At 33.7% G+C, this 26,182-nt stretch overlaps 2 protein-coding genes across 2 annotated transcripts; one reads left to right on the top strand and one right to left on the bottom strand.

Moving 5' to 3' along the window:
• Window positions 1-268: 268 nt before the first annotated feature.
• LOC130656304 (uncharacterized) lies at window positions 269-13,787 on the bottom strand. Its single transcript, XM_057459137.1, has 15 exons — window positions 13,679-13,787; window positions 9,064-10,491; window positions 8,740-8,874; window positions 8,137-8,232; window positions 7,944-8,020; window positions 7,117-7,168; window positions 6,207-6,275; window positions 5,878-5,966; window positions 4,885-4,967; window positions 4,625-4,685; window positions 4,062-4,143; window positions 3,736-3,887; window positions 3,185-3,272; window positions 1,794-1,871; window positions 269-375 (listed from the first exon to the last, which is right to left on the bottom strand). The coding sequence occupies exons 2-15, from the start codon at window positions 10,450-10,452 to the stop codon at window positions 274-276; spliced, it is 2,553 nt and encodes an 850-aa protein (XP_057315120.1). The 5' UTR covers window positions 10,453-10,491; window positions 13,679-13,787; the 3' UTR covers window positions 269-273.
• Window positions 13,788-13,916: 129 nt separating this feature from the next.
• Window positions 13,917-24,647, top strand: LOC130656305 (denticleless protein homolog). Its single transcript, XM_057459138.1, has 14 exons — window positions 13,917-14,075; window positions 18,642-18,718; window positions 18,906-18,942; window positions 19,554-19,649; window positions 19,806-19,867; window positions 19,968-20,088; window positions 20,360-20,541; window positions 21,079-21,256; window positions 21,504-21,675; window positions 21,757-21,892; window positions 22,342-22,379; window positions 22,514-22,596; window positions 23,447-23,617; window positions 23,961-24,647. The coding sequence occupies exons 1-14, from the start codon at window positions 14,012-14,014 to the stop codon at window positions 24,572-24,574; spliced, it is 2,031 nt and encodes a 676-aa protein (XP_057315121.1). The 5' UTR covers window positions 13,917-14,011; the 3' UTR covers window positions 24,575-24,647.
• The last annotated feature ends 1,535 nt before the right edge of the window (window positions 24,648-26,182 follow it).

The raw sequence follows: 26,182 nt of genomic DNA, 5'->3' as shown, positions 1-26,182 counted from the left end.
AAAACACGTTAAAATTCAATTTGAATTCAGCAAACGCTTGCAACAATATATGAAATATAGATATAAAAAATGACTATTAAAATAAGGCCATATATAAAAATGGAATTGAAAGTGTCTGTTTCCTTAAGCTTCCTGTTAGAACGGATCTTTTTCAAACTTTCATATGAAAAAAGAATTCTTTTAATTTTAGGAGACAAAAATGTCTATAAGCGATATATCTCATAGCCTACGTCATTTGTATGATGGAAAAAAAGACACTTTTCAAAGCTGATTTCACAAGTTTGTATTTTTTAAAAGTCTTTTCTTATATTCCTTTTCATGTAAGACTTCAGATTCGATAATGTTCTTGTTCATTTCATCATATGGACCACCAGCCTACAAAATAGAACAAGATCGTATCGGTTACAAAAACAAAATCATGAACAAAGAATAACAGCTATACAACCTATTCATTGACATGACAACTCATTTAAGATGATCTTAATCTACTAACACTGACAGTGAAGCTGAATCCATTACTTATACAGTAATTTGCCGTTACGAATACAGTTATTTGCCGTTACCAATATAGCAATTTGCCGTTACCAATACAGTAATTTGCCGTTACCAATATAGTAATTTGCCGTTACCAATACAGTAATTTGCCGTTACCAATATAGTAATTTGCCGTTACCAATATAGCCATATGCCGTTACCAATATAGCAATTCTCCGTTACCAATATAGTAATTTGCCGTTACCAATATAGTAATTTGCCGTTACCAATATAGTAATTTGCCGTTACCAATACATCGCAGTTCGCCGGTAATAATAGAGCAATTTTTCGTTACCAATATAGTAATTTGCCGTTACCAATATAGCAATTCGCCGTTACCAATATAGTAATTTGCCGTTACCAATATAGTAATTTGCCGTTACCAATATAGTAATTTGCCGTTACCAATACATCGCAGTTCGCCGGTAATAATAGAGCAATTTTTCGTTACCAATATAGTAATTTGCCGTTACCAATATAGCAATTCGCCGTTACCAATATAGTAATTTGCCGTTACCAATATAGTAATTTGCCGTTACCAATACATCGCAGTTCGCCGGTAATAATAGAGCAATTTTTCGTTACCAATATAGTAATTTGCCGTTACCAATATAGCAATTCGCCGTTACCAATATAGTAATTTGCCGTTACCAATATAGCCATATGCCGTTACCAATACATCGCAGTTCGCCGTTAATAATAGAGCAATTTTTCGTTACCAATATAGTAATTTGCCGTTACCAGTATAGCAATTCGCCGTTACCAATATAGTAATTTGCCGTTACCAATATATCGCAGTTCGCCGTTAATAATAGAGCAATTTTACGTTACCAATATAGCAATTCGCCGTTACCAATATAGCCATTCTCTGTTACCAATAAAGCAATTCGCTGTTACCAATATAGTAATTTGCCGTTACTAATATAGTGTAAGCTGTTACCAATATGGTAATCGCTGTTTAATTACAGTGCGAATAGTCCCAAAGTCCTCTTTCCAGGTAAAACAAATCAGTCCATATCAGCATGGCGGATATGAACTAGCGTATCTCTAGTACATTGAACTATAATTTACCCTGAAACATGAAATCAGCTACAGCGCATTTGTGAATATAAAGAGTATGGTTTTGTATAAGAAAATCAACATCGATGGGGCGAAAAGGAAATAAAAATCGCCAGACAGAACTTTAGGCGCTATATTGTGAATAAATGCAAACTACGCTCTAGAAATCTACATGCAACACAATCATTAATAAAGCAAACCTGATGTATTCTGCACGCCATATCCCATACTCTGATTGTTCCATCAGAAGAGCCACTAATAATGCGTTTCGACGAAGCCTATAATATCAAATTTCAAATAAAATTATTGTGTTTTTATCCAAATAACTTTTAGAGTTATGGAGTGTGTGCATATTTTAGGGGTGTGACTGCTTATTACAAGATTATAAAAAGGAGATAGACAGGTAAGATTCCAAGTCCTAACATCTCCACAGTACGCACGCACTTATCATGAAAATCATTTTTGACCATTCGTTATTTTTACAAAAATATATTTCGGCTAAAAAAGATATCTGCGTTGAAAAGCGCTGCTAATTAAAAAACCACACTTCTATTTTGCGCTTATTTTGAGGTAAGTTTTTTCGAAGGTGGTGTGTTAATTGCCTTACTCTAGAGTACCAAATAAACAGGAGAAAGGACGGGAGGTAGAGTACCAAATAAACAGGAGAAAGGACGGGAGGTGGTGGTGTAGAAAATGTATTAAAAATAATAATTGGGGGGGGGGGGGGGGGGGGGTTAAACAATTAAGAAGGGGTGAAGAAATAGAAACATTGATATTTCGTGGAAAAGCCCTCATGGCTTCTTTATTCAAGGTACATAACATGTCAATGCAAACTCTCGATGCCCTCCCTCAGACCTCTTGGATTTCTGCTGTTTTGATTGTCAATTTCATTACAGGCACAAGTGGATAGAGGGGTGTGGTGGTTGTTGGATATACTCGGGGGGTCGATTTCTCAATAATTTAGAGCTTGAAGAGTAAGTAGTTAAATGCAGTGATATCAGGAGTGTTCGTTTTTAATGTTCGAGTATCATCAGTTGGTTGAAATCCAATGCAGATGAAACATTACACCCAAAAGAACACGTTTGACTGTCTACATTCTAGCGCCGAGTGCTGGGACGTCAGACACAATTTCTATCGGCATTTAAAATTTCCATTAGGTAACACATCAAAGAAGTGTAAGTATAGATCAATATTGAGGGTATTAAAGGCTTTTGAAGTATGGATTAAGTTTTATTGTTGAATTTTTAAAAATAGGGTTAAAATGCATCTAACTTATTTGCTTTTTTGTAGAGCTGTGTAAAAATCAAGGTTTAGACACAAACTTCTTTGTGTCGTTACTGAAGTTTTGTTTAAATAAATATCATTTTCACTGAGTTTCAAAATGTATATTTTTACCCTGAACAAAAAAAAAACACCCAAATAATCTAAATATAACCACTTTTTACCTATCTGTCTGAAAAGTTATAGAGTATGGACGCAAGAACAACACGCTAAATTCTGACATGTAACTTCAACAACGCGCGCATCTAATTCTTAATTGATTTGGATATTAAACAATTTCCGAGAATTAAAAACAAAACAAAGGTCGTACCCGGACACAATTTACGGGTCCCTTATGTCCCGTGAACAAACGCAAACATACACATGTTTGTAAGTCCCATTCTTTAACGGCACCATCTCTAAATAAGTCAAAACATGAAAGGTTACTATAAAAAAAACACTCGAAATATAACGTAAGTAGAAAATTAAATTAAGTGGAAATTATTTATCATTTGAATATTTTAAAGACTCGAATAGACGAAATAATTTTGCAGATAAAATTTCAATTTAAATATTAAACAAAAATTGATCTAAAATTGTTGTGCATATATGATTAAAAAGTATTAGAACAATAATACTAAAATAAGGTGAAAACACAAATTAGTATTAAAAAATTAATCTCATGAAACTGGTCCGATTTTATTAGACCTATCTACTTGGGGAGGTCAAATTCACGTGTTTTTGCTCCGTTAAGCTAATACTTCAATGGAAACCAAACTTTCATAACAAGGGTCTCATGTAGTTCTTAAATTATTGCTTAAAAAAGCATGCACTTGCGTTTTCTGTACCCAAACTTTATGCTAAATCTATCGTTATACTTACCCTCCGCCTGTAATGAATCTGGAACCAACAAAACACACAGAATTAACGGCACCATCATGCGCTTCCACCATGGCCTCGATTTGGCACGTGTTAAAGTCCCAAAATGTAATAGTACCATCTGAAGAACCAGCAGCCAACAGATTGCCATAAAGCTAGAGAAAAAAAAATGGATTAGTAATTTCGTAGAATCAACGGGTTTGTTTGTAAATTGTTACGGCGCAGTAAGGAAGCTAATCCCGCAGACAGTTTGTGTAGCGGAAGAAGTAAAAAGAAAAGCTTAATTAAATTTTCACTTTTGACTGAAAATTTTCCCTTGAAACACACACCTTAACGGTTTGAATTGAATTGAACGGTCCCTTGAACGACTTGTTGACTTTAAATGTAGATAAATCCCATAACAAAACCAGTCTGAAAAACAGAACTTGATTGAATCAAAACATTACCAAGAACAATTATTCCTCCCAAGACAAAGTATAAGAAACAAGGTATAAGTAAAATCGTGTAGCTATCTCAAACTCTTCCCCAGCGCCTTTTATCTCTTTTTTTTTACTGATCATCTCGCCGTTCAGTAAAAAAAAGAGACAAAAGGCGCTGGGGACGAGTTTGGTAGCTATCTAAAAAACCGTTGAAAAATAATAATTGCGAAAAATACAAACTAATGAATTTTTAAAGTCTTATTTGAATTCTTTAAAACTATGGAATAAAAGAGTAGAATCTTATACATGCATTTTAAACTCACACGCGAATTTACAGAAAATATGTTAAATTATATATGACCTAAAAGGATAAATTTCACTTTAGGACACGAATAAAACATGCCAAATATCTTACAGGGAAGCGAACTAAAAATTTTCCTTTATTCCCTAGAATAAAACATCTTTCTTCGTACCTGTCAAAGGAACCTGTTAGAAGTTGGTTGTCTGCAAGCAATGCAGCGCATGACACTGGACCTATGTAAACAGAAAAGAAATTGAATGCGCAAAAACATTTGTGATAAAAAACCGAACGAAAGTATGCAAATGAGAGCTCTGGTTATAAACATAAACACAGTAGAAAAAATTGAAGCGTTTCAAGAAACCCTTATCTCACCCACCCTTATCAGAAAAAGATTCCACGCCTAATTGATCATGCAAATGAAACAGTACAAACCTTGATGGGCTTTTAACGTAGCCATGTGATTCCATGTATGCTTCTCAAAAACACACACAGTACAATCGTGAGAAGCAGTCACCCTGAAAAAAACGCAATGGTTACATTGTGAAGCCAGTAACGCCACAATTGTTGTAATCGAAAATTATCGTTCCGCTTTACGCCTGTTCCTTCTACGCCCTCATTGGCGTTATTTTTTGAACTAGTGGTTAAATTTTTAGACAAAAAGCTAGCGCCCACCGCTCTTTACACCGCGTTGTAGAAATCAACATTGAATATGCAACTAGCAGCCAGTGCATGGAAAGGATTTTCAAGAAGTAACTTTGAAATTATGTATACTTCATTAATTGTATTGTATTGGAAAAATTAGGGGCATTATTTTCGCGATGAGCGGGGGAAAACCATGCTTTTTTCACAACACACCAAAAAAAATATTGCGAATAGGTAGGTACATAATGGTTTTTGCGGAATTTAATACCGCTGTTAACAGGCCAAATCAGAAAAACAAATTCCGTATTAGAAATGTCACGAAAATATCTGCCCTTAAACTAGCCAATCTAGATGAGCTAACTTGATTGTCATTAATGATCATAGGATTGTTAAACATGGGAAAAGAATTTCATATGATCAAACAATTTCGTCTGCTATCATTGTCACTATTGGTTACCACATATATTTATTTCAAATCGCTGTATAAAATAATATACAAATATTATGACATTTATTCTTGCTTTATTAAGCACTAAAATTTACAGTAGGGAGCTTAAAATTCATTTTCTTAGCATACGGTAATTTCTCGTGAAAGAAATATGATTTCACTCAATCATTCTACATGTATTGAAAAAGGTTGTCAGTGTCTTGTTGAGATTTTTTAGCACCATTTCACATTTTTAAAGGGCCCATCCCCTTAAAAACTTCTTAGAAAGCTCAGAAGAGTATTATATGTCGCAAACTGTGTAGTCTGCGAATTTTTCAGAAAAAAAAACTACCTACAGAATCTCGTCATTCATTTCCACACTTGTTACACATCCATCATGTGCTGTGATAGTATGAAATAACGTGAATTTTACAACATGCCAAATCTAAACAAAATATTTACGTAAAAGTGAAAACAAATTTCCTGGAACTAATTGAATATTATTCATAAAAAATTGATATTATTATTCCATATTTAAAATGATCGTGCCATCTGATTTAAACTAAAACACCTATCAAACTTATTCATCGACTTTTTCTGAAAAACAACGCAAACTTTTGTTTTAGGTAAATCCCATTTTGAAAAAAAATCGTTAATATTGACATCAAATCTTTTATATACATACTTTGACAGTAGTGTCCCAAGAACCTGTTACAATATATCTATCATCGAAGTAGATCGAACGAACTCCACCCTAAAATAGTTGAATGAATATGTTATAAATAAATAACTGCAGGGTACTAACCAAAAACCTCCTTGTTAAACAATTTCTGTTTTCACTACAGCGCAAAAAGCTCACTAGCTTTTTTGTTAGCAGGCTCGCACTTGAATAAAAACTCCAATTTTGCCGAAATGCACACACGTTAAAAAAGTAGGTTGCAAAACCAAAATCTAAGTGTCTTATACTTACTTGAACCGATATACTAACAAATATTTTACTAAAATAAATGTTCACTGAATTTTGCACAAGTTCGCAAATTGTTGTGCCCACAGAATATTTGGGAAAACTATTTTTAATTCGTAAATAAAAGCGCTTATGAAATGTTTTCATGTTCAACACTCATCCACTTAATTAAAATTCCTGTCGAAATTCACAAGAAAACTCCATAATCTTTAATTAGCAAAATAAATGCTCGAAAAATGCAAAACCGATACTGTAATTGATCGACTACTCAACCTGCACTTAATTAATCACTGCATTCGAATAAGCACCCAGCGTTAAATAAGTAAAAAGGTCTAGGCCGTTATTTAAAAGACGCATAATAAAAACGAGAAAACAAGGCTTTTAATTTTTTAAACATAGCAGAGGTATTGGGTTAGTTTTCATTTCAACTTGTTTTGAAATTTCATATTTTCTCAAAAATTGCATATAATCGAAAAGGAAGACTTTCAAAGCTAAAAGTGTAGTTACATGCAGGCATCCACATGGGATCAATGTTTATAGATCAAAAAATGGCCATTGGACTGAAAACATTTATGAACGCAGTGTTATAGACCCCCCCCTGCCATTTATTTCACCTTTAATACTTGCTTACCTGGTGGCCTTGTAGTTTATGAAAATTACGCCCGCTTCTAACATCCCATAACCTAAAATAGCATAAACTTATCTGGAATAAAATACAAGTTATACATATAACATTAGGAGAGTGGGTTTTTTGTTACTGCACTGTGCACACAGAAGTGACTATTATTTTAGCAAAAATAAAAAAGAGATTTTAAGCTACCCTTGACAAAAAATAAATTTGTAACTAAATAGTTAGGGGCTAATTATATGAGGCGAGCTGACCCGGTGCAGGCTCGTTTTCAACCCGGCACCAGCTTTTTATTATATGGAAAAATTCAAATGAGTTAAAAGCGCGCCAACTTGTTTACAACCCAGGAGAATATCAAGATGGCGCATGCATAAGTAAACAAAGAATGATATGTAATCGCGTGTTGATTTTGGTGAACACATTTTTGCAACTGTCAACAAACACTTTATTGCTTTGTATACACAGAAGAATGATGCTTCAGAATATAATTACTTCGATTATTTCTAAAGAAAACGCAAGTGAGCCAACCCGTTTTCAACCCGGCTCATATAATCAAAATTGTTTTTTAGAAGAAACTTCTGCAATAGCTTGGTTGTGTTTAAAAGTAGATTTCCCTTTAAACGAGACAGCACCGGGTCAGCTCGCCTCATATAATCGTCCCCCTTAATCAAGGGATTTTCTTAGAATGGGTACTTATATTTTTTGGTAATCAAATCAAACAAGTGTATCTAAATACCAAACAGTTTAAATGAAAACTTTTGTTGATACCAATTATGATAGAACATATTCCAAAAATTCCATGATCTCTAAACACTCTACAAAATCCATACCTGACCATTCGATCAGCGGATCCACTCATAATTCGCTTAGTATCAAACTGAAGACATAGCACAGCTTCAAAATGACCCTGAAATCACGCAGATACTTTACAAACATATAGAAAAGAAAGTTAAATGATCATGTCTACAGAATTTAATTAGTACATTGCTGCATGCTGTGAATATACAGAAAAAGAAGTCAAACCTCAAGTTTCCGAACACGTTTTAATGTTATTAAGCCAGTTATTGTTACTTGAGCAAATTGCTCTGAAGGAAGACTTTCGTGCTCTTTCTCATTTTTCTAAAACACAACAAGGAGTAGGAGAGTTGTCTGTATGATTTAAGCTATACAAACAACGTATTAGTTAAGTCTTTATTTATGTATACTTTTTGTACCCATCTACTGTTAATATAAAGAAGAAAGTGGATAGAAGTGGTTTGAAAGGTATGAATGGGTAGTACCTCAAACAAGGGTGTTGAATGATACTGCAAGACTGATTATATGCAACACATTCTATTGAAAACTGTATTTAGTTGGATGTCGCTGGTTGATATAAATTATATTGCAGAGCATTAAATAGTTTTTAAATGTCTCCATAACAAATAATTTATTTCATCAAATAAACTTTGGAAGCAAGATGTAGTATGCTGATTCTATGAAAGAACTTTAGAATCATACAGAGTAGCTGCAATAGTTGTTCCAAACATTTTAGAGTTTACAATTTGAACACTATGAGTAAAACAATCCAACATGACTAGTGAAAATTATAAAATACAACATGTTTAATTCCTTAATAATTTTTTTTACCACGCGGTTGTTAGGTTGCACCAATTTTAGTCTGACATCATAAGCAAAATTTTTCCCATCATCCTCAAGAGATTTCTTCTTTTTGAATTTGTGTTCACGTTTATTGGTTATTACTTGACTTGATGAGGTTATAAGCTAAACAAAATAAAATCATAATCTCAAATTATTATACATATGCACAATTTTTTTTTCTAACTTATTTTTTTTTACTGGTTTGCATTAAAAATAAAATGTTCAGATAGGGGGGGGGGAAATATTAGGTACAAATAGCTATTTCTTCATTAGTTACAAAGAACGTATGGTTTAATCAAATATCTTTCTAACCTGGTTGGAATTTATTCTTGATGTATGCAGACAAAGTGACTCATTACTTGAAGAGTCATTCTTGTCATCACTGTCTAACATATAAATAGAGTTGTTGACATCAATTTCACTTGATTCATATGAATTTAAGACCATATTTGAGTCTGTTGTATCACTACTTTCAGCCATTTCAATTCCCTCAGCTGACACATCTTCATCTTCAATTTCTTTGTTTTTTATAACCAGTTGTTCTACAGAATCTTTAAGTTCTCGATACAATACTTTCCAATTTAATGCAATGTAAGATGTTTCCAAATAGGTAAGAAAATCTAACTGGTTATACTTGTTAGCCAAATCGTAAGACATGGTTTTCCAAAGTATATCACTTGACGAGAGAATTTTCCATCGTTTATTAACTTGTGCAGTTTGAGCCAAATCAACACAATCCAAATAAGTAAAAATCTTTACTAAAAGGTTGTCTGGTAAACGTTCAATATCTGCAATATTTTTAAGTCTTTGGTTGATACAATGAGCCAAATATACTAAATCATTTGGAGAACAAAAGTCGACCATGTGTAAGAAAAAATCTCCCTTGTCAACATTCCTCCAAACAATGTATTTTTCCATAAATCGGTTTACCACCATGTTAAAGGATTGAAGTAAACTTTTTTTAGACACAGAATTAAAGTTTTCATTATTCTTTATGTTTGGAAGCCACCATTTTTCATGTTTGTAGTTCCTAATTGACAGATGTCCAGGTCTATCCTCACATAATTTTTTTAATTTTATATTGTCTTGTACTTTTTGTTTATTTATGTCATTAAAAAACTCAATAGTTGAGAGAGAATCTGCTTTTCTAGGTCGTGCATGTGCATGAAAAGGCAATGCTTTTTGGAGTGCTGCCTCATCAAATGTCTCAATTTTAAATGGATATTCATTATTTTGTGATGTTTTTATGTCAATATTATGTGTACGTTTTGATGAACAACTTAAATGTTCTTGGCTACCTGTTGGAGCATGGTGACTGATGAGTGGAGAAGAAGTTATACTGGGCAGTATCAAGAAATTCTTAATTAAAGATGATTTAAAGTTTCCTTGTATAACAATGTCAAAATCCCTATGAAGAATTGGTTCCAAAATAGTTGCTAATGATGTGAGGAAGGGTATTGAGCTTTGTTCTGTACATTTGCATAACAAAATTTGCCTTTGCCATGCTGACCAATTGGAAAAATGAGATGCAATATCTTTGAATATGGCATTTTTATCATAAGATGCATTATGATGATGCGTTGTGAAGTCTTTTGAATTGTTTCTGTTATGCGATGTTCTCTTTTTTTGTTTCCTTTTCTTTACAGAAAGTGAGTTTTTTTGATGTTGTATTTGGTTTGTAAGTTCTGCATGTAGTGACATAAGTTGTTTTTCTTGCAAACTTTCATCAATCCAAATTATCTAAGAAAAGAAACAAAATGAACTTTATTTTTACTAATTTTCCCACATGTAATTTTCATACACGTGTACAAAAGTTTAAAAAGGTGCTTGCAAAGTTATATATTCACAAAAATTTGTTTGTGCATAAAATAAAATATTTACTTTTTGCAAAAAAAATAATCTTTATACCTTTTATTTTATGCAAAACTAGGGGTATAGGTCTGTTACACATAGCATGGATAAAAAGCACCCCTGCCAAGTCTCATCCTTGGGAAAAATTTTTGAAGATACGCACGCTGTTGATTGATAACACATTTTAACTTATTAATATTCAACAGAAAAATCAGGGGACCCAACACAGGGTTTTAGGATCAACAATTTCAAAAGATTAGGTCAATTAGAACAACTTTTGTTGGTCAAGTTTAATAAAGTCTGAGATATTGACAACTGCTATAGAAAAGACTTCTATTTAAGAATTTTAAAAAAAAATCCGGTCATGCACTAGCTTTACAGATATTTTTACAGGAATTGGCAGAATAGATTAGCAAATCAAATTCTATTTGTACATTGTATGTAAGTGCAGTCAAATGCATGTTTGTTAAAAGAAAAATAAACAATCTGTAGGACATAAAAAACAACACATGAGCTTTAAGCTCATCTTTAAAAGGTGAGCTTAATGCTTAACTTTTGTGACAAAAAAGGTTTATTTAAATCGCCTCAATATTTATTCGGAATTAATAATATAACCTTATTTTAGTTAAATTCATACTAAAGGGCCCAATTCACCTCACTTATGCTTATAGTGAGGTAGGTGAACAGCACACTAATGTATAATGATTCAGATAAACTTTTTGTCGTAAGAGATAACCTTTAACAAATAATAGTTCCTTAGTAAGGAGATGCAAGAAGAAGTTCTCTGGAGTGCTAAAGCAATAAAATATAGACATCTTTTTAATCCTTTTCTTAACTTTGACAAATCAAGCTCAATTAATTGAATTGTGTATGAACCTCAGTATTTCAACAAATATGTACAATCTATTTATATAGCGTAATTTTAAACCTATTTATATCTATAATTTATACACGGAACAGGCTATGGAATATTTTTAAGACAAAAATTTCCATTGTCATGTGAGCTCTCATTTGCAGATCCTAAATGCTTGCCTGAATGCTTCACAAACTGTAGTGATGCATCATTTTTTGAGCAATTTGCAAAGATACAAAATAGAGATCTTTGAAAAGCAGCCATTAGTTACAATCAGGAAAAATCAGCAAAAAATAAGATGCAATTTGGTTTTGTTCCAGGGCGTGGCACTACAGATGCAATATTTTTACTCAGACAGCTTCAGGAAAAGTATTTAGGAAAGAGAAAGAATCTCTATTTTGCCTTTGTAGATTTAGAGAAAGCTTTTGATAGAGTGCCACGTAAAGTTATTTGGTGGGCTATGAGAAAATTAGGTGTGGATGAGTGGCTAGTGACGATGGTTCAGTCTATGTACAGCAATGCTAGAAGTCGTGTCAGGATTAACGATTCACTTAGTGATGAATTTAGTGTAAATGTTGGTGTACATCAGGGTTCTGTACTTAGTCCTTTGTTGTTTATTCTAGTCTTAGAAGCGCTGTCGATGGAGTTCAGAACAGGTTGTCCATGGGAGTTATTGTATGCAGATGATTTGGTTCTCATAGCAGAGTCGATGGAAGAATTAGTTGAAAAGTTTGAGAAGTGGAAGAAAAGACTAGAAGAGAAAGGGCTGAAGGTAAACACAGCAAAGTCTAAAGTCATGATAAGTAGCATTGCAGCCAAGTGTGACCTTGTAGTTGGAAAGTGGCCTTGTGGAGTTTGCAGGAAAGGGGTTGGTAGTAACTCAATTTTTTGTCAGACTTGCAAGCATTGGGTACATAAGAAGTGCAGTAGTATTAGTGGAAGGTTAAGAGCTGGCATACAGTTTGTATGCAAGCGTTGCAAAGGTGAGATTATAGAGAATGAAGTATTTCCAGCTTTAATGATGTACAACAGTGGCTCGTTAGAGATAGTTAAGAACTTCTGTTACTTAGGTGATATGTTAGGCAGTGAAGGGGGTGTTGGAAGAAGTGTTACTTGCAGGATAGGTTCTGCTTGGAAAAAGTTTAGAGAGTTACTTCCTTTATTGACTAGCAGAGTTCTGTCAATTGAGGTAAAAGGTAGGTTGTATGAGGCCTGTGTAAGAAGTGTTATGTTGTACGGTAGTGAGACATGGGCAGTGAAGCAGGAAGATCTTGACCGTTTAGAAAGGAATGATATGAGAATGGTTAGGTGGATGTGTAATGCCAGTCTGAGAGACAGAAAGAGTTCAGATGAGCTAAGAAGCAGGCTAAGTCTCTGTAGAATTAAAGATGTTATCCAGATAAGAAGATTGAATTGGCTTGGGCACTTGGAAAGAATGGAGGAGGATAATTGGGTAAGAAAGTGTAGAGACTTGATAGTTCCTGGGGCAAAGCCCAGAGGCAGACCGAGAAAGACTTGGCAGGAGGTTATAAGGACAGACTTAATAGAGAGGAAGTTGAGTTTAGATCTAACACAGTCTAGATCAGATTGGAAGAGGGTCATTAATATACCCCGTCCAACCCATGCTAGCATGGAAAACGGACGTTAAGCCGAGAATGATGATGATGATGATTAAAGAGCATTTGCCTTCGAAAATTTTTATCAAGGTAAAATCAAGGTAAAATTATTCAAAAAAGATTCCTGCATTCACCCAGAATAAGAATTGTACATTTAAAAATTCATACACAAAAAATAAAATAATAAAAATAAAATATATATACTACTTTTACACAACTATTTACAAAAAAAGGCACGGAGAAGAGAAGAATCTTCACGCCGGAAAACGGTTAAGAGAAATACGGCGGGGCTTATCTTCATCACAGCACATTTGATAGAATTAAAACAATGAATGACTTGCTACAATTTTACCCCTAGGCGCTAAACATGGTGGCGCCTTATGGAAGTTCTAAACTAAATTCACTCAATCTCCCATTTTAAAGGATTCCAGGGTTGGAAGGTATGTAGTTATGTATTGAGTGTGAGCTGATAAAGTTATCCTTATAGCTAGCTAGATATAATATCACAAAATATGGACTCTGGTTATACGGTATTTTCTATTGTCAGCTAGGTATAATTTTTTAGAAACACAATATATTTGCATTGGTTTAAAATATATTAAAATACCTTGAATAGTCCAAAATGAAGCAGACTTTAGGGGCGTGTGGTAGCTATGTTTGCGTGCTGTGGTTGTTCTTTTGTACCGCGTAACTTTGGCACCATATTTGTTTACAAAACTTAGTAACAGCCTCGTTTTCACCAATGCGCTAATTTCTTGGAACTATGTGTCTCGATTACGAAGTTAATGTTTGTTATTTCTTATCCTGAGATATGGTCTAACCGAGACGTGCTTTTACGCGGGAAACCCTAAATAAGCGTGCCGTCTTAACTTTTTTGTCGCCCGATACATTCGGAATTTCAATTCCACTTTTTCCCCTATTTCTTTTTGACCTTAATATTATGGATTCCAATATGGGTTGGCTGTTTAGGCGGCAATATATATCAGGAACAAGGAATACTGAAGGTAGGTACATCAATATATAAAGGGTTGCGGAGGCGGGAACAGGTCCCTTATATGTTCGCAACCAAAATATTTAGCTACGTCATACTCCATATTGTAAACAGTCAGGGAAATCCTCTTAATTAAGCTGTACAGCCTAATTTAGATGTCAGCTTAATTATTAGGATGTATGATACAGTCTAATTAGGTGTTTTACAGCTTAGTTAAGATGTACAAAACTTTGATCGTCTAAAACACACATTTAACTGAGTTTTAGCATCTATCTAAATTAATAAATCTAATATTTACGTGCATATAAACATCTCCAATACATTAGTTTTTTCGTAGCACCCCGGAGATCCACTAAATTTGAAGTTTTAAAAATATCCACTTAACTAGGATGTATCACGTGACGTGACATCCTAACTAGGATGCAGTACAGCTTAAATAGACAATGAACCATTGTTTATAGTCCATATCTTTTAAACCAGGGGTGCTGGAAATACCGTTCTTCTTTTATAATATAGTGGTCAAACTGACGATGAAAGAGCTGCAGCGGTGATTCTGCTATAATTTACATTTTTCGAGAAATCGGGGAAAAACTTTTTCTACCTCCTAATTTAGATGTATGTCACCTAATTAAGCTATATGATACAGCTTATTTAGGAGATCTCCAAATTAAGCTATACAGCTTAATTAAGAGGATTTCCCTGACTGATAAATATGGAGAGAACTTTTATCTGCGTCAATAGAAAGTTTAAATAAGATCTCAAAAACGGCCCCTCGAGTAAAATGCACTCTCGTCCCTGGAGCTTCTTTTTTACTTTTTGATATATGTGTTTCCTTTCTCTTGTGGTGCTGTAGGCTAGTGGTTATAGCTCTCGTACTCTGTGCCTGAGACTGGGTTTCAATTCCTCTTGACGGCGATTCAACATGGGCGACAGAATGTTACTATGGCCTGGTTTAACCCAAGTCATGTGAGGGAAATTGGGGAGATGGCACACTGGTGGGCCGTTGGATGTTGGCCGAAAGTTGTCTAGTAGAGCCTGGGTCCAAATTTGGTTTGCGTAGCTCAAAATAAGCATTAAATACTTTAGGACTCTCCATCTAAGCCATAGCCACTCCTGGAAATAATAGACAGGGTATATCCCACAATATTTGTGAGGCTAGCCATGTAAAATATGCATATCATCTATCTATCTATCTATCTATCTATCTTAAGAGCACTTTTTTTTAACTATCGTCCGCATGGTATGTTACAAGGAATTGCATCTCAGTAATGCTCCAGGTGAGTTTAGTAAAGTGCGGGCGGTTTTGGAAGACAACCACCAATTTAATTTCAAAAAGTCACTTGAACTTTATGTGGGCGTTTGTGGCTTATCGGCACCCTCTTTTAGATTGTGAAAAAATAAGCCCTCTGAAAAGATATTTACAATATGCATTTTTTTTCAGAGCGTATAAAAAGAAACACTTAAATTAAACGCACTTTCCGTTTCTGGGTTTTTTTCTGTTTGTTTAACAAAAAATCTAGAAAAGTTGAAGAACAAGAATCAAAAAATCTGAGTCAAAAAAACCTTGAAAACATTTTTTTACAAAGCAGAAATAAAGGTTAAATGAGCAATGTTGTGTGTACTCTCATGGAGCATTCTTGCTTTTGGCCTGCATTGCAGTGTCTTCAAATTTAAATCGAACAAAACATTGAATCGAACCAAAGCATAACGTAACGGACAATATTGTTTTTGAGTTTTTTTCTTGTTGTACAAACAGTAAAAATAACATCATTTTTTTTCACAGTTTGAATATTTTATTCTCCAAGTTAAATTATAAAGAAACTGAATAAACATACAATAAAGATGTGTATATCTTTTACAATAACAAATTAAGTTTCTCTCCTAGCAATTGATGTTGCAGTTTAAAAGTTTTATGTGGACTATTCTTTCCTAAAACAACGTCCAACGTTTTGAAGGTTGCATAAGATTTATACAAAGAAAAAAAATGTTCACGTCAATACGCTTTATCGGTAAAGATGATTTTTTTGTCTCTACTATTTATTTGTATCACAAATATCGAAAGAAAATCGTTGAAAATCTCAATTCATTTATCTAGCTAATCCATACTTATCAAAAAGTGAAAAAAGCTTCAGACCAAATCAAGGCTATCTTTCCTTGCTTGTGTCTTTAGTAGAAAATTTTAGCTAACGTTGCCTTTGTACAAAGACTAATCAAACTTTATTCAAACTACTAACCTTATTTGACATTCATTTTGAGATGATGCTATATAATTCCAAGCGAGTCAGCTTATCTTTTCAAGAAAATTAACAGTTTTTTCTAATTCAAATGTTAAAAAAAATCAAATGTTAAAAAATTGAGCATTAAAATAAGAAACGTTTTTTTTTTCAAATGTTCTGTTTTTACTCATAAAAACATAATCAAGAAAGGTACAGTCTAAGACGAAAGATCACTGGTTTTTTCAATTATTCACCAAAACCTTCAGAAGTCGTAACACATTTTTAATCTTCTGCTTTTACAAATCAAGAAAAAGAAGAGTTTGCTAAAAAGTTGAGTGAAAAAGAAAACTAAAAAAAACAATGGAAGTACAGAACAGTATGGAGCAAGAAGGTAAAAAATGTGCAAATGAAAAGCTACAACTGCAAAAATCCCAATTGCACCACGTTTATTAAAAGGAATTTTAACGATGGCGCCATACACCTGACAATCTCATTATAGACTTCGATCAAACCCATTTGCATCTGTATGTAGCCCAAACCATTCCCTTCATTTGAAAGGTGGAAAAAGTGTTTCTCTCATTGAGAATGGAAAATCCAAGCAAATAATTGTTATTTTTTTTGTGCACTAAGTCTGGGATATTCATACCAATGCACCTTATTTATGAGGGTAAAGCGAATCTATGTCACCCAACAGGTGTTGAATTTCCACATGGGTTTAATATGACGTATACGAAAAATAGTAATGAGGAAAAGGTCATTAAACATCTCAAATCTGTTATCTTCCCTTTGCTGAATCTAATCTTAGAAGAAGATCAGAAATGCTTGCTTCTGTATAATGTGTTTAGAGGTCAATGTACTCAAAAAATATTTGACTTAATTAAAAAAATAACTGTGTTAGCGTTTTTGTACCACCAAAACTTACACATGTTTTCGAACTAATAGATTTCTCTATCAATGGTTGGGCAAAATCTTTTCTCGAAAGCAGATTTAGTGAGTGGTATGCGAAGGAGATTTCCGAGGGCCTTGACCAAGGAAAAAGCATCAACAAAATAGAAATCAACATGACTTTAACCATTATGAAACCGATTCACTAAATGGATAATTGGTTGATATGGTCGCTCTAGAAACAACCCAGAAATGGTAAAAAAAGATTACAAGGATTTGGACTGAGAAATTTATTAAAGAAGTAGTGCTTTTGAAAAAGTACAGATGTCCAAAATTCAATTTAGTCTTTTAATTTGTCTGAGATAGTCTGAAATTCGAAAAACTTGTCCAAAATTTTTTGTCTAAAAATTTAATGTCCGAAATTTTTTGAAGTTAATGTATGTCAAGAGTATTCTGCTGTAGCAGTACGGCAGTCTGTTCTGGACCTAATATTACATGGGCCAGTGCCATATTTTGTTTAGAACCTAATACCAGAAAATTCTAAATAATGTCAAACAAAACAAAAATGTTATCCGGCATTGGCGTACAGTTTCGGTCAAGTTACGAAACGGAAATTATAAAATGCTTAACCACAGGTTAAAAAAGCCAATTTCCTGACTTGCAACATGGCAATGTCTACTACCCAAAGGCCTTAGTGATGTGCCTATAATATAGCTACATTTGTTCACAAAATTACGGCTCTCCACTTCCTCTCCCCGTCATTCAATTCTCTTAGTTTTTATAATTCCTAACAAAAATAATTTTAAACCACTTATTACAAAATTTCTTATGTTGACTGGGATAACTATACTTTGATAATAACAACCCTTCTAAATCTTTTGATATTTTTTATAATTTTATAGATACAGAGTTTGAATTAGCAGTTCGCTATTCGCAATTTGTGAAATAAAAGCTATTTTTGTGAATCACTTTGCGAAGAAAATGATAAAATTGCGAATCGAATAATTTTGTACCACTTCGTTGTCTTTTTTTGCGATATTAAAAATTAATCATTCCTTTTTTTTATTTTTTTATTGTGTTTATTAAATTTAATTACTTTTTTAAAAGATTAGCTTTTTTAAAACCATTTGTAGATATCATTTCTTGTACTATTACTTTTGATAAAGTTTGTTTTATACAAACGGAAATTTAGTGTAACATCAAATAAAAAATTTAATCCAACTTGAAGCTTTTATTTATTGTGTTAACGTCCTGTGTTTATATAATAAAAATTGGACTTATTACGGCTGGCATAATACGGTGACTTTCTGTGTGTATATATATATATCGCTGAAGTTTTAAAAGATATCATATATGATATGGGAGTTTTGGCATGCGTTCTACCACACAGCCTCATCAAATATGACATGTATGTGCAAGAGCAGTCTTACGATATTCACAGCTACGTTTAAAATGCACGATATGTTTTTGTATTTTAGTTTCTTTTGTTAATCGACTCGTATCAAATTTTTCTTCCTCGTCTCAAGATGAATATCACATTCATGGAGAAATGGGGGTAAGTAGCTTGAGACAGTACTTAAATGCCAATAGATAAATTTATAAGAATTCCCAATCATACATGTTCAGGCTTTGCTGTTTTTTGGATTTTTATCACAAACCATTGTTTCATTAAACATTTAAACAGAATACCAGTATTGGGAAAACTGATTTACAATTTTAAATGCTTGTTTTCGTTTTTCCAGATGCCGCTCCCTCCATTTGTTGCCCGTTTTAATCCTGGTAAGTACCTTTCATAGTTGGCATTGTGAATTTGTTTGCCATAGTCTGGTGAGAATAGAAAAAAATAGAATCAAAAACAACAGTACAATTATTATTTTGATGTTTTTTCCCAGAAATCTTCTTGTTTTAGTTAACACAAAAGTAGAACAATATTTTTTATTCTCAGTTAACATTTTTAATTTTTTAATACTGCCATGGCGTAATTTTTTTTCAGTTGAGAAAAGGTCATGTCAAAAAAATTTGGTGTTTTCATGCCTATATATCTAAATTGGAATAACCAAGGAAAAGGTGTGTGTGCATTTTATGCACCATGAAGATGAAGTATACAAGTGTCCTTTGGGTTATTTTTATAAGAATTCAGAAATCGAAAACACAACATAACAGCTACTAATACTAAACCTTGATTTCTAATTTTTAAGGTTGACTTACTTTTTTAAGAATGTTAGTTCGAAAGATTTCTGTTTAAAAAAATCCAGCTCTAGAAGGAGTCTAGCTGATATAAAATAATAACAATGGCTGAATGCATTGATTTTCATATAAAATCAACAAATGCCCTAAAAAACGTTTTTCACACTATAGATTGGTAATAAACAATGATTTGTCTTTTATAGATCTTCTTGGTGGTAGTATGTTGGGAGTGGCAGATGAAGATGGCCATGTGAAGCTAGTGGATACAAACAAAACAAAAGATCGATCCGTCATAAAAGGTAAGGAATTTTATATTACTATGTGTTGAAAGAATTGTACAGGGCTAAAATACTTTTGTGATTAAAGGTGGGTGAATCAGATGCTCTGATATCAGTTATTGATCCAGATTATGTACATGGAGGCTGTGGCTTTTGAATGCCTCCTCTTTTTTTCAGAATGGTCGGCACATTCAAATGCTGTCTTTGATCTGGCGTGGATTAACAAAGAATCTAAGATGGTAATTTCTGTTTTCTACAGGCCAAAAGAGAAGTAAATACCTTTCTTTCAAAACCAAATTCTTCTAATTTTCTTTTAATGATTTGCAACATTTTTTTCAGATAACTGCATCTGGTGATCAAACAGCAAGATTATGGGATGTAGAAAAAGCTGAGACAGTATCAATCTTTCGAGGACACACATGCAGTTTAAAATCTGTTGCAGTCCAGCCAAACAGCACCAGTAAGGCATTGTTCCATTTTTAACAAGCAAAATATTAGCCAAGTTGCCATAAGAAAATGTGTGTGAAACCTTCTCTTAGTTGGTATGAGAAAAGAGTTTGGTTATTTTGAATGTTATAGTTCTCTTTCATCAGTGGTTTGGCTACATATATAAGCTTAGTTCCCAATATCTAGCCATATAAATAGGCCGTATAGGTTTGAAAATTCAGAATATTGTTTTTGTGACTGCCACAGTTACTTATAGATTAAAACATTTCCTGATCATTCTTTAGATGTCTTTCTTACTGGCGCGCGTGATGGCAACATTATGCTGTGGGACACCCGCACTAACATGAGAAATGGATACACGACTCCAACTAATACCATACGCAACGCACATGTTCTATTACAAAAAGATAACTTGAACTCATCTGCTAAAAAGAGAAGGTCGAGAAGAGCTTCAACATATAGTGCCGTATGTTCCTTTATCGATCTCAATTTTTTAGTAAAAAGTTGTAATATAACTTACAGGAAGAAATTTTTTGTGGAGGAAAAGATTGATAAATTTGTGTTTGCGAATAGGTAAATAAATGTCCGAAAATAAAATGGTAAAAGGGTATCCTAAGGAAATTAATTTTCGTGAAAAATTTTGCCAATGTTTTTATAATTTTTGGGAGAACTAATCTTTGCGAAGTTAGTAAGTTCGAATATCTCTCGATGTGAATTTCGCAGAAAAAGAATTTGAAAAGCTTCATTCTTTTTTTCAATTTATGCTGTTTTTACTGGGTTTTTATGTAAAAGATTACTGAAGTTAGAATTCAGGTATCTATTATACAGTGCAAGATAGATCAGATGTAAAAAATTTAGTGTAAATCATTTTTAAAAAAGGAAACAGAAAACTAAGTTTTGCAAAAATAAAGTTCGCGTCAAATCGCGAAATGCGCTAAAATCAATTCCCCTTCAGGTAATTAAAATGGTAAAAAGATAGTAAAAGTGAACTGTCCTGTTTTAGGATTCTAAACAGAGCGTGACTTCCGTGGTCTTTCAAGACAGCAAAACTATTATTTCATCAGGAGCTTGTGATGGTACACTCAAGTATTGGGATGTTCGGAAAAGTTATTCTACGCATAAAACTGAACCAATTGCTTTTCATGTTATACCATTCCCAGGGAAAGGACCAAGAAAACACGGTTTGTTTGTTTGTTTTATTTATTTTTTTAATTATCTTTACCTATTTATTATTAATTTTTTTAAAAAAACTTTTGTTTATCAGCCAAGTTATTTTAAAGTAAAAATTTTTAGCTTTTGGTAGAATATACAGTTCCGTTTTAATTAAGAACAAGTAGCAGGCTTAAAAAAAGATGTCATGATATCGAACACAACATTATCATTGTTTTGCATTTTCCAAGGTTCTAAGAAGCTTAAATTTTTTTTTAGGGTACAGTTGTTTAGTTCTAAACTCAACCGTATCACGCCTTTTCGCGGTTTGCACCAACGATCTTATATACGAATACGCTACAGCTAATCTTTCTACGCAACCTGTGGCTTCATATCATGGTCATATCGCTTCGTCTTTTTACGTTAAGGCGGCCTTATCGCCAGATGATAGGTTTGTAATTCTATGTCCTCCCAAACAATTGCTAGCGTCACAACCGAGACTCCCTATAAACAGCAGAATTTTTCTACCTAGATTTTTACTTTGTGGCTCTGGAGACAACAATGCCTACATATGGAGAACAGATATGGCTACTACTCCCCCTTGGGTGTTGAAAGGCCATTTTGGAGAAGTGACAAGTGTTGCATGGTCGCAATCTAACGGAGAGAAGGTACAATTATTACCTATTTATTCATTATTAAATCTAGTTTTAAACTATTGAGTTTTATGCTGCTTCTCCTGTATTGTAGATTATTAAATTACAAGTCATTTTGAATTTTAAATCATCCTTCGAAAATATATAGAACATATCGTGATAGACTACAAATTGTTACACTCAGAAGACATGACCTCATGATTTTATGTCCACGGAAATTTAAGTATTAATGAAAACTGTAGCTTAAGGCGGGCTTCCACTTAAACGAAATTAGTCGAATCGATTAACACCGATCGATGCAAAAATATAATTGCTTTACTACTTTTTGTCGATCTATTCACCTATTGATGTCTTTCTTGTTATGATGCTTCGAGTTAATTTCTAGTAAATGTGATATTTAATAATCTTACTTATTCATGTACTTACCAAGCTCCGTTCGACCCTGTGTTTTTTTCCACTTTTAGATTGTAACCTGTTCTGATGACAACACGTTTAGATTGTGGTAAGTCGATGAAAGACCGTCCAGATAAGTTTTTGACAAATACGTTTCTTATTACACTAAAATGGTGCTATTCTATTAAATTTATTTTCAGCCTAACTTTCTTTCAAAGTTTAATCAAAACTTGGAATTTTTAGGCGCCTATTTCAAGAACAACCAGAAGATGATGTAACTCAAAATGTTGGTACATGTGAGCAAAAACAACTGACGAACGAGAAAGGTATCTTAATGACTTGTTTTTTTCGTTAATGTTACCCTAATTTTTGATGGTATTTTTGTGGCTTTTGTAATTCTGTATTATCAGAAATTTTCGCGGGTAAAATATTTGCCGTGTTCTCAAAAATTCCCGAAATTAATTTTAAAAGTTTTGAACGGCGAAAATGTAAAGATATTCGACGCAAAAATAAATTTTGCGATAATCTTCAACATTTGTCTGATCATTTTGATATCCTTAAAAGAGAAATTCTGAAATGGCAATATTTTTTTATTTTACGCGCAATTTTTTATCACAAATAAATTACCCATTAAAATTGGTTTACTGCAAAAATTAATTCCACACAAATTTCGCGTTTTTTTTTTTAATCGCTAAATTTCCCTCCCATGGAATTAAAAAGAGTCAGGGGAAGTATTAGAAAGGCTGGAAGCAGAAAGTGATTTTTTTCAGCAGGCTTGTTTTGTAGCAAAACCATTATGTAATTTTTCAAGAATTTTTCTACTGCCATTTAGTTTGTCATCATCATCATCATCATCATCATCATTCTCGGCTTAACGTCCGTTTTCCATGCTAGCATGGGTTGGACGGGGCATATTAATGACCCTCTTCCAATCTGATCTAGACTGTGTTAGATCCAAACTCAACTTCCTTTGTATCAAGTTTGTCCTTATAACCTCCTGCCAAGTCTTTCTCGGTCTGCCTATGGGCTTTGCCCCAGGAACTATTAAGTCTCTACACTTTCTTACCCAATTATCCCCCTCCATTCTGTCCAAGTGCCCCAGCCAATTTAGTCTTTGTAAATATAGATTTTGAATAGTTAGCCTTTCTCATTTCATACTTTTCTGTTATCTATAAGGTACTGAAGAGATCATCGAAGCACAACCAATGAAACATAAGTCCTGCTGCAAACCTGTTATTTCCAATTTAAAGCACAGATTGGGATGCTCTGTACTACCCGTTGTTTTGACCAAAGAATCATTAATGTCACCGTTGTGTAGGACGCCTTGTGAGAGCACGCATTGTTTAGGTAACGTATTTTTTCTTGTTGCTTTTTTAAGTTAACATGTTTTTTTTTCGTAAATACTGCGCGCTGTGTGGACTGTTATATGTCAGATCCTCTGATTTCACCTCCTGAATGTTGTATTCACGATCAAACATTTGAGTGTCCATGAAAGGGGGGTAAATTCGGGATTTGGGATTGAAAAGAATTAAATGGTTGTTAATAACGACATTCTTGGATTCGGGAACGGTATATATGCACGACCCCTTACCGCATGAATTGGCCCCTTTATGAACAAATGTTTCGCCACATTTAGGTCTTGATAGGACACAATTCGGAGTTGTTGTTTGAGAGTTTTGATTACTTTTAGTCGAATCACCTTCTGTTACACCCAAACAAACACCACGGCAAAAACTTTTCACCCCAACTTCATTGAACCTGATGACCCCAACCTCCTCATCTTGCATTCGCAAAGACCCATTGACACCGAAATCTTCACGTTCTTTTATGGAGCTATGGCTTAAGTCTCCTTCAGTGAGAATTAAATCAGATTCAATCGTGCCAACCGAAAACGAAGAGATATCAGATTTCGACGGGAAAAAATTAAGATCACATAAGCCGACCGATGCTGAGCAAACGACAAACGATAAAACCGACGACGTAAAAACAACTCCGAAGTTAAAAGCGCTTAAATCGTCGGATAAACCCCGCAGAAAGAAACGTAATGCAAGTACTCCTTCGGAAAATATAAAAACATTGATTTTATCGACGAAACGAAAACGAGAGAGTATCGAAGAAGGAAGCGAAAATCAGACTGTTAAACTTGCAAAGAAAGACAAAGAAAATAAATGTGCTAAAAGCAATAATAACAGTTCAAATGTTAATAGTAAGAACGAAAACAAAGTTATAGTGGTTGAAAAACGGGAGTATCGTAAATTTAAAGATTTGCTCGACCACGCGGAGGAAACCGCGCGCACAACATAGGTTATTTAATTTTTACTTGTAAGATATATATTTGTATATTTTGATTTGATTATATTTTATTCACCTTATAGAATTTTCTACGATACTACTTTAAAGGAAGAAAGTGTTTGCGGAAGAAAATTTTTTTGTTTGTGGAAAAATCTCAAAAATTTCTTCCCGCAAAATATGTCAATTAGAAATTGTCTTTGATGCGTAAAAACGAGTCGGAAATAAATGAAAAATTTTGACCAAAAAATAATTGCAAAGCTGAACCACAAAAGCTTCTCTTGCAAACACTTTCTTCCCGGCCGGTTTCAATACAGCTGCATTTTGCGCCCAGTCGTAAAGTGCGCCGCGATTTTTATTGCATATGCCGAACCATTTCCATTTAGCGATTTTTGCTGGCGTGTTTTGTGCAAAGCATGGCTGCTGTAAACAGACGAAATTTATTGCTGAAAAATCTGAGATTAGTCTTAGCATTATTTATATTATGGCTTGGAAATAAACAACGCCGAAAAAATACGTAAGAAAAACATGTGGATGAGACGACTTTTCATAGAAAAGAGAACCAAAGGCCTATACAAGTTTTGGTTAAGGATTTAATGTTGTCAGATCACGAGTACTTTTTTTAAGTGCCTCCACAGATTCCATGGTGTTATTTTGTTCTTCACTTGATTGATGTATATTCTAATTACCTACATTCATTTGGCGTTGATAAAAATTTAACACAGAAGCGAGATCTTTACGTTGTTGCTAGCCATTTTGAAATGATCTAATTAAAAATTCTTTTGTAATTCATGTAGATTTCTACGTTTTGATTGGTTGTTAAGTTGAAGCGCAAAATATAGCTCGCAAAAAGTGAGCCTGTTCAACTTTTTTTTAATCGCCCCTGCATATGCAAACCCGCGAAGTCTGCAGCATTATTCTGATAATGCGCATGCGTAGATCAAAAGTTACGGCACTTTTTACGACGGGGCGCAAAATGCAGTTGTATGTAAACCGGCCTTTAGTATTTTACCGTATCTCGTGAGAGCAAAAACGTGTCGTCATACATGTAATTATGTCCTTGAGCTCAATAGATACTCTCGTGCACAGTTTATTTGTCAAAATGCGCTAACAAAAAACTCTTAAACTTTTACGTTTTTTGCGCTATTGCGGAAAAAGCAGTCAAAAGGCTTCAAATAGCCAACAAAATTTAAGGATCAAATTATGTTTACATGTTTATATTTTGTAACACAAAATCTGGAAGTTCAATGCTGCTAAAAAATTTTACCTGAGGTTCAACTGTTTCTTAGTCCTTGGTTTGTTGACTACTTGCTTGGGAAGATCGAATTTACACTTTTGTTGGCTGAGTGACGCTAGTGAGTGCGCACAACGAAATCAAACTCCAGTGTTAATCACAATTTTTGTATGGAACTCCCTTTTACTCAAAATGAACCATTTTGAGGTTGTATAGGTAGAACGTTAGACCTTAGTGTCATCTGAAAATACTACTGATAAATACATGCATAAAAAGAAAATATACTTTTTCCTAAATCAGCTGCTTATTGTCAGTTTCTTTGTCAGTTTGGAATTTCTTGCAGTTTTGAGAAAAGAGCCAAATTGGTTTTGATTTTTTCTCACGTCACC

This window comes from Hydractinia symbiolongicarpus, chromosome 9 (genome assembly GCF_029227915.1).
Source record: "Hydractinia symbiolongicarpus strain clone_291-10 chromosome 9, HSymV2.1, whole genome shotgun sequence".
NCBI lineage: Eukaryota > Metazoa > Cnidaria > Hydrozoa > Anthoathecata > Hydractiniidae > Hydractinia > Hydractinia symbiolongicarpus.
The sequence above is the reverse complement of the archived record's forward strand: the minus strand, read 5'-3'. Positions and strand labels throughout refer to the sequence as shown.